At 46.6% G+C, this 9,560-nt stretch overlaps 1 protein-coding gene across 6 annotated transcripts in view; it reads right to left on the bottom strand.

The window, feature by feature from the left end:
- Window positions 1–8,049: 8,049 nt before the first annotated feature.
- SYT17 (synaptotagmin 17) overlaps window positions 8,050–9,560 on the bottom strand; it is a 100,612-nt gene continuing 99,101 nt past the window's right edge. For 4 of the 6 annotated variants that reach the window (XM_054454179.2, XM_063655217.1, XM_063655215.1 and 1 more), the window contains one exon: window positions 8,059–9,499. In XM_054454179.2, coding sequence (XP_054310154.1) covers window positions 9,303–9,499 — 197 coding nt within the window. In that variant the 3' untranslated portion in view covers window positions 8,059–9,302. Of the gene's footprint in view, window positions 9,500–9,560 lie in introns of all 6 variants that reach the window. The other 2 variants (XM_054454177.1, XM_054454178.2) reach the window with 1 other exon arrangement.

Below are 9,560 nucleotides of genomic sequence, written 5' to 3'. Positions count from 1 at the left end.
AAGGTGTCAGTGGCAGATGGGGATGCTGTTTGGAGTTTGGAGCAAGGCCCTGCATCATCCACAGATAACTCCTCTCCTGTTGAAAGACGGCTCTTGGCCTGATACTTGGCCTTAGTAGAAACTGAACACTTGACTATGGGTCACCAAGCTCTCATGCCACTTGAGCTGCCCATCATGAATTAGGTGTTATCTGATCCACCAAGCCATAAAGTTGGACATGCACAGCAGCACTCCCTCATCAAATGGAAGTGTTATGTATGTGATCAGGCCTTAGCAGGTCCTGAAGGCACAAGTACATTACAAGAAGAAGTGGACCAGATGCCCATGCTCCCCACTCCTGCTACACTATCTTCTCTCTCCCAGCCTGCACCTTTGGGCTCATGGGGAGTACCCTATGATCAGATGACAAGAAAAGAGAAGGTTGGGGTTGGTTTACAGATGTTTCTGCATAATATGCAGGCATCACCCAGAAGTGGACAGCTGCAGCAGTACAGTCAGTTTCTGGGACATTTCTGATGGATAATGGTGAAGGGACATCTTCTCAATTGGCACAACCTTGGGCAGTGCACCTGGTGCCCAATCATGTGCCACATGATTGGAAAATTGGTAACAAAGAAATTTGGGAATGAGGTATGTGAATAGACCTCTCCGAGTGGGCAAAAAATGTGAGAGTATTTGTGTCCCAGGTGAATACTTACCAAAAGGTGGCCTCAGCAGAGGGGTGTTTTAATAATCACGTCAATAGGATGACCTGTTCTGTGAATACCAGGCAGCCTCTTTCCCCAGCCACCCCATCATTGCCCAATGGGCTCATGAACAAAGTGGCCATGGTGGCAGGGATGGAGTTTATGCATGGATTCAGCAACATGGACTTCCACTCACCAAGGCTGACCTGGCTACAGTGGCCACTGCTGAGTCCTCAATCAGCCAGCAGCAGAACCCAGCACTGAGAACCCAATATGGCACCATTCCTTGGGGTGATCAGCTGACTACCTGGTGGCAGTTTGACTACATTGGACCACTTCCATCATGGAAGAGGCAGCATTTTGTCCTTACTGGAATAGACACTGACTCTGAATATGGATTTGCCTTCCCTCCATGCAATGCTTCTGACAAAACTAGCACACATGGACTTACAGAATGCTGTGTCCACCATCATGGTATTCCACACAACATTGCTTCTGACCAAGGAACTCACTTTACACCCAAAGAAGTGTGGCAGTGGGCTCATGCTCATGGAATTCACTGATCTTACCATCTTCTCTACCACCCTGAAGCAGCTGGTTTGACGGAACAGTGGAATGGTCTTTTGAAATCACAGCCAGCTAGTTAACAATACTTTATAGGGGTGGGGCAAGGTTCTCCAGAAGGTACTGAATCAGATATGGTGTTGTTCCTCTGGTAGCTAGTATTCACGGGTCCAGGAATCAAGGAGTGAGCCTAGGAGTAGCTCAACTCACTATTACTCCTAGTGACCCACTAGCAATTTTTTTTTTTTGTTTTGCTTCCTGTTCCACGACATTATGTTCTGCTGCCCTAGAGATCTTAGTTCCAGAGGGAAGAATGCTTCTACCAGGAGACACAATGGTGATTCTATTGACCTGAAAGTTAAGACTGCCACCTGGCCACTTTGGGCTGCTCATGCCTCTGAGTCTACAAGCTAAGAAGGGAGTTATGGTGTTGGGTAGGGTGACTGATTGGACTACCAAGGGGAAACTGGATACTACTCTACAATGGAGAAAAGGAAAAATATGTCTGGAACACAGGAGATCCCATAGAGTGTCTTGTTAATGCCTTGGAATCAAGGACAATGGGAAACTACAATAACCCAATCTAGGCAGAACTATGAATGGCCCAGACCCTTCAGAAATGAAAGTTTGGGTCACCATGCTCCATTGAAAACCATGAGCAGGCTGAGTGCAGTGGCTCACACCTATAACCCAGCATTTTGGGAGGCCGAGGTGGAAGGATTGCTTGAGTCCAGGAGTTCAAGACCAGCCTGGGCAACAGAGGGAGACCCTGTCTCTATAAAAACAAAACAAAAACAAAAACGAAAAAATCATGACCAGCTGAGGTGTTTGCTGAAAGCAAAGGGAATACAGAATGGGTAGTAGAAGGTAGTTATGAACATCAATTATGACCTGCACCAGTTACAGAAATGAGGATTATAATTATATGAGCCTTTCCTCCCTACTTGGTTAAGAAACCATTATATATACAGGGCATCTCTCAATCCCTTGTGCATATATATACATATATTAAGCATACATCTTAGTTTTCTCTTCTGCCTTATTCTTTTATCATGTAACATAAGATTTATCAACTTTATTTTTGTTTATTTTTGAGACAGAGTCTCGCTCTGTTGCCCAGACTGGAGCACAATGGCACCATCTCGGCTCATTGCAACCTCCACCTCCCGGGTTCAAGCAATTCTCCTGCCTCAGCCTCCCGAGTAGCTGGGACTACAGGGATGCGCCACCATGCCTGGCTAATTTTTGCATTTTTTAGTAGAGACAGGGCTTCGCTATGTTGGCCGGGCTGGTCTCAAACTCCTGGCCTCAAGTGATCAGTCCACCTCAGCCTCCCAAAGTGCTGGGATCACAGGCGTGAGCCACCACACCCAGCTAGATTTATCAACTTTACATCAGCATTTAAGCATTGTTAATTTTACATCCTAGTATTTCAGTTATGGAATATTAGAAGAGTAAACATCACTTAAGAACTTTACCTCCTCTTCCGGGGGTGGGATTCGTACATTTTTGGTTGTACTTTGGATAGCTGTATCATGTTAGGTGTAATTATGAACTTGTAATTGTCTTTATTTGGAAATTAAGTATGGTTTAAGAAGACATGCAGAAGTACCACAATGACAAGGGGTAGGCTTATGATGGTTAATTTTAGGTGTCATCTTGACTGGATTGAGGATTCCTAGACAGCTGGGGAAGCATTGTTTCTGGGTATGTCTTGGGGGGGTCGTTTACAGAGAAGATTGATGTGTGAGTCAGTGGGCTGAGAGAAGGAGACACCTTCAGTGTGGTGGATGCCATCCAATTGGCTGGTGGTCTGGCTGGAACAAAAGGGCAGAAGGGGGATTGGCCCTTTCTGATCTCTCTCTCCTTTCCAGAGTGGGACACTTTCCCTCTTTTTGCCTTTAAAGGGACATCAGAATCCAGGTTCTTCGGTTTTTGGACTCCAGGACTTGCACCAGCATCCTTCAGGGGCCTCTTGGATCTAATTGGGGGCTGCACTGTTGGCTTCCCTGCTTATGAGGCTTTGGACTTGGACTGAGCCACACTCCCAGCTTTGAGCCATGCTCCCAGTTCTCCAGCTCTCCAGCTTGCAGTTGGCCTATCCTGAGATTTCTCTGCCTCTGTGATCATGTGAGTCAATCCCCCCTAATTAAATCCCCTTCCATATTTCCCACTGGTACTGTCTCTCCAAGAGCCCTGACTAATACAGTTAGGTAGCAAAATAACGACCCCAAGGACCGCTGCTGCCAACCTGTAGGGCATTGCCATCCAGTCTTTTTTCTAGGCCTAAGTTTTCAGTTTTTACCTACAAATCATCCCAGAATTATTTTTAAATGGTATTTTTGATCATAAAAAGGGCAGATATCCCACTGCCAGTGGATGACAGTCCACCCAGAAAGGAAAGGAAAGGAATTTCCTTGCAGTGATTCCCAGCTTTCTGGGACTGAAATATCAGTACCCAGGAAATAGCTATTCCCAGCGCCCTGGGACCCATCCTATGTGAGCAGAGCTGGGCAGGGGTCATTAGCTTCTGCCAAGTCCAAGGTGTGGGCTGGAATCCTGGGGTGCCCTGGAGTCAGCCGTGAGCTCTGAGTCACTGCCAAGGAGGGAAAGGGGGATGTTGCTTCACCCAGGAAGATGAGCGGACTCTTGGAGGGTCCTGGGAAAGTAGAAGTGGGTTTAAAAATCCCCAACCCAGCTTTTTTCCTTTGAACTCAAGTTCCCATTCCAAAGAGGGTGTTTAAGTGGCCTGTGTATCTCTTTTCCCACCTCCTACCTGAAGAGGAGGAGGATGCCCACAACAGGGCACCTTGGGCGCAGGTTTCTACAGAAACTCAGTCCTTCCTTCACCTTTCAACACACCGCTCTTGTCTCCTGACGAGCTCTATTCCTGGAGAGATGAAAGGCTCTGATCTGTCAACCACTGTTACCTCTGATCATCCAGCAAACACTGCCTGATGTGTGCCAGCAATCATCACCATCACGCGGTGTGCCAAGGGTTATGGTAAAACTTTGCAGGCAAAACAACAACAACAACAACAAAACAACAACACAACTAAATAAACAAACTCTCTGCAGGCATTTTCCCAGCTAATCAACCCTAAGGGGTAACAACTGTCACCCTATTTCCGGACATGGTGATGTGTGCCTGTAGTTCCAGCTACTTGGGGAGCTGAGGCAGGAGGATCGATTGAGCCCAGGAGTTCGAGACCAGATTGGGTAACATAGTGAGATCTTGTCTCAAAATAAGAAAAAAAAAAAAAAAAGAATTGTCACCCTATTTTTAGATGACACAGCCCAGCGGAGTGTTTAGCTACACTGGCTCTGACTTAGTTTACTAGGGCTGCCTTAATAAAGTGCCATAGACTGGGGCTTAAACAACAGAAATTCATCATCTCACAGTTCTGGAGGCTGGAAGTCTGAGATTGAGGTGTCAACAGGGTCGGTTCCTTCGGAGGGCAGAGAGGGAAGATTTGTTCCAGTCCTCTCTCCTTGGCTTGTAGATGGCTTTCTTCTCCCTGTCTCTTCATATCTTCTTCCTCTGTGTCTGTCTCTGCATTCAAATTTCCTCTTCTTTTTTCTTTCTTTTTTTGAGACGGAGTCTCACTCTGTTGCCCAGGCTGTCACGATCTCAGCTCACTGCAACCTTTGCCTCCTGGGTTCAAGTGATTCTCCTGCCTCAGCCTCCCAAGTAGCTGGGATTACTAGCATGTGCCACCATGCCTGGCTAATTTTTTGTATTTTTAGTAAAGGCGGGGTTTCACCATGTTGGCCAGGCTGGTCTCAAACTCCTGACCTCAAATGATCTTCCTGCCTCAGCCTCCCAAAGTGCTGGGATTACAGGCATGAGCCATCGCGCCTGGCCAAATTTCCTCTTCTTGTAAGGACTCCAGTCATATCAGATGAGGGCTCACCTCATGACCTCACTTCAACCTGATCACCTTTTAAAGACCCTCTCTCCAAATAAGGCCACATTCTGAGGTTAGGACTCCAGCAAATCACCAACCCATAACAGGGTAGGCAGCTGGGCCCGGGCTGGCTTTTTATCTCTATTGCAGTTACTTGACACTTAAACTTATTTTTTTTAAATTATTATTATACTTTAAGTTTTAGGGTACATGTGCACAATGTGCAGGTTAGTTACGTATGTATACATGTGCCATGCTGGTGTGCTGCACCCATTAACTCGTCATTTAGCATTAGGTATATCTCCTAATGCTATCCCTCCCCCCTCCCCCCACCCCACAACAGTCCCCAGAGTGTGATGTTCCCCTTCATGTGTCCATGTGTTCTCATTGTTCAATTCCCATCTATGAGTGAGAACATGCGGTGTTTGGTTTTTTGTCCTTGCGATAGTTTACTGAGGATGATGATTTCCAATTTCATCCACGTCCCTACAAAGGACATGAACTCATCATTTTTTACGGTTGCATAGTATTCCACGGTGTATATATGCCACATTTTCTTAATCCAGTCTATCATTGTTGGACATTTGGACTTACTAAATCTTGACTTCCAGCTGGGCACAGTGGCTCATGCCTGTAATTTCAGCACTTACCGGAGGCCAAGGCAGAAGGATCACTTGAGCTCAGCAATTCAAGGCCAGCCTGTACAATATAATGAGAGCTCTTTGCTACAAAAAATTAAGAAGTTAGCCAGGCCTATGATCCCAGCTACTTGGGGGGCTGAGGTGGGAGGATTGCTTGAGCCCAGTGCTGTGAGCCGTGATCCCACCACTGCACTCCAACCAGACGGAGCAAGGCCTTGCCTCAAAAAACAAACAAACAAACAAACAAACAAAACTTGGCCTTCCCATTTGTAAAAGGAGATTAACATCTCTTCTACACCTCTGAAGGTTGCTGCATGAGGCTTAAATGTGATGTTTGGCACCTCGTGTGGTGCTAGTCAGCCCTCTTGTTATTACTAATGAAGGTGGCAAATGCTGGGGATGCCCTGCCTCATATCCCTCAGTCCACCTGGCTCCCCTGTGGCTGTAGGGAGCTGTGTTGTGCACATACACAGCTGACCTCATCAAGCACATGTGCCTCTTCCTCTGCCCAGAGATTTCTCTGGTGTTATGGGAGCTTATACAGACCACGCTGGACAATTCTGAAGTCCCAAACATTTAATGCTTTCAGGGCAGCCCTCAAGCCATGAGGAGAGACAAGGGTCAGTAATTAAATACTCCAGCTTCTGCATAATGATAATTCTTTAGTGTTTCTCTACAGGGGTCCTCAGTATGACTGAGCTCACAGTACTAATTCATGAAGACTTTTGCTTTTCTCACTTCCCTTATGCTTCACTTATGCTTTCTGGGGTTGTCTGCACCCAAGTCCTCATGTCAAGGTCTGTTTTTGAAGCACCCTGAGACAACGAGGAAATTGAGGCTCAGAAGACTTATGTGGTTTGTGCCCCAGTACACAGTTAAGGAGTGGTGGGCCTGGGATTTGAACTATGGTTTCTTGGGCCCAAAGCCCTTGGGCGTGCGTCATCACCAATGACTCCACCTCTAGTTCTAAATGCTTATTATGTACCTGTCTTCACTCATTTTGTTTGTTCTTTTATGCTTTTATCTTCTACTGTAAACCACAGTAATGAAGCCATTTCATAGAGAAGGAAAACACTTCTCCTTTTCTTTTCTGAGAACTTAACTGATATCATTTGGATGTTGTTTCCCCTCCAAATCTCATATTGAAATGTGATCTCCAATGTCAGAGGTGGGGCCTGGTGGGAGGCATTTGGGTAATGGGGGTAGATCCCTCATGAACGGCTTGGTGATGAGTGAGTTCTCACTCTATTAGAGCTGGTTGTTTAAATGAGCCTGGCACCTGCTTCTCTTTCTCTCTCACTTCCTCTCTTGCCATGTGACACGCCTGTTCACCCTTTCCCCTCTACCATGATTGTAAGCTTCCTGAGGCCTCAACAGAAGCCACACAGATGCCAGCACTATGCTTCCTGTATAGCCTGCAGAACCATGAGCCAAATAAACCTCTTTATGAGTTACCCAGTCTCAGGTACTCCTTTACAGCAATGCAAAATGGATGAATACATCAACCTAACCCAGCCTTCCTGTTTCTCCCCCTTGACCTCCACAACACTTCCACTCCAGAATGGGAGACACCATGAGGTTCTCTCTGCAATACCCAATGTAGCCTGAGGCATGAAGCCATTTTAGCCCATGGAGCAGTTACCTGGGTCATGCCCTTAGCAGGGTTTGGCCAATAAAAAGCTAAATAAGCTGTGAATCTTGCCCTGAGGAAGTGAAAAGTTTTATAGAGAAGAGCAAAACCGGAATAATTGGCATTAGTACACTGCTCAAGTCAGACAGACATATTGCAAATACTCAACATTCTTGACCCCCAAAATCTATCAGTATAATAAATATCATTGTTTTGAGGCGGGGTGCAGTGGCTCATGCCTGTAATTCCAGCACTTTGGGAGGCTGAGGCAGGCAGATCACTTGAGGCCAGGAGTTCAATTCCAGCCTGGCCAACATGGTGAAACCCTGTCTCTACTAAAAATACAAAAATTAGCCAGGCATGGTGGTGCACACCTGTAATCCCAGCCACTCGGGAGGCTGAGGCAGGAGAATTGCTTGAATGCAGGAGGCAGAGGTTTCAGTGAGCAGAGACTGCACCACTGCACTCCAGCCTGGACAACAGAGTGAGACTTTGTCTCAAAAAAAAAAAAAAATCATTGTTTTGACTTGTTCAGTATGGTTTGTTACACAGCAGTACTAGCTGCAATGCCCTCCCAACTTCTATGTCCTGTGTTCATGAAGAAAGAGATAACTCGAATGCATGGCACAAATAAATAATCTTTAATTTCAATAAATAGCTCCCCATCACACCAGACATTATGCTGTGGAAAAAGATACAGAAGCATCCAACAGAGAGAGAGGAAAGGGAGAGAGAGAAAGAGAGAGAGAGAGATCTATTCTAACTACACTAATTCCTTAGCATGAGAGATATGACATTGGTTCACAGACAAACACAGAAAGATCCTCAGAGTATGATTAAGGAAGAAGATCATCATGGATGGGGTGTGATGGCCATTTTAATCCATGTATCAGGTCTTTGTATGTCTTTCGTGGGTCACAATCACCATGATTCGGTCAAGAAATGTTACTTTTGCTCTATCATATCCTATTTACTTTACACAAACACACACACACACACACACACACACACACACTACTGTTACCCAAAGTGGGATCTCTGGCAGACAGGAGGACACTGGTTGGACTCTCACTGGACAGGAGAGGCAGACAGAAGGCAGTGCTCAGGGCTGAGGTCCTGGCCCATCGCCATGCTCTCCAAGAGGACACATAGGTACACACGTGTTCGCCTGTGAGGGCACATGCACGAGGACATACACATATATACCCACAGGGAGTTCCCTGGGATGAGCTAACACAAGGACAATTCCGTTAAGCCAGGAGAGGCTTCTGACACTGGAATAGTTTTGGTTGCCATTTGGTTTCTCCAAATGGTCCATAATCTAGTTATCACATTTACTAAGGAGAAGACAAAGATACTTACACCTTTGGAGAAAGGTATCAGGTTTGAAGAACCCCAGGGAACAGCAGCCTGTTCAGAAGTTACCCAGTGGGTGTGTGTTTTGGAAGTTGGGGGTGGTCAAGTCTCCCACACACTGGCCAAACTCTTGGTAAATTTAGTCTTGATGGAGGTTGGCACCCTTTGGGAGGTCCTTTCTCTGGCCTGAGGGTTGAAAGTGCATTTTGGGGCAGGAGTATTGACAAGAGCAGGCACTGCCAATAAGTCCCACGGCAGAGCCCACTGAGCTTGTGATCTATGGATGGGGCTTCCGGAAAGTTCCTAGGCCTCACTCACTGAGGGCAGCCGTTTTGTGATCAATAGCCAGCTTCCTCTCAGTTCTGAGAGGATTTGGGGTGTCTGTGTGTCTGTGTGTGTGGACGTGTGTAGACATGTTGCAAGTGTGTATGCAGGTGTGGATGTAATAGTATGTGACACATTTTTTTCCGTCTTTTTTTTTCAAAAAAACAAATGAAAGCTGCCTTCCCTGCAGCCCTCAGGTCACCTCCAGGGAGGCAGGAGACACGCGGTCACACTCAGCTCGTGACCTCAGGCTATGCCACTGCTCCACAGCTGTGCGGTGCGTGTTGAGCATGCGCCTCCAGTGGTTGGACTCAGAGGGGCCTGAAGAGTACTGGCCAATGACGATCCTCCCGATGAAGTCGTTGCTGCTCTTCATGTTGTGGCCGAAAACTAGGGAGCCAGAGGGTCGAGGGCAGGAGGGAGGCAAGAGGAAGGAGGGGAACAGAACAGG

The sequence above is a fragment of the Pongo pygmaeus genome, chromosome 18 (assembly GCF_028885625.2).
Source record: "Pongo pygmaeus isolate AG05252 chromosome 18, NHGRI_mPonPyg2-v2.0_pri, whole genome shotgun sequence".
In the NCBI taxonomy this organism is placed as follows: Eukaryota; Metazoa; Chordata; class Mammalia; order Primates; family Hominidae; genus Pongo; species Pongo pygmaeus.
This window is presented reverse-complemented; position numbering and strand designations above follow the sequence as displayed.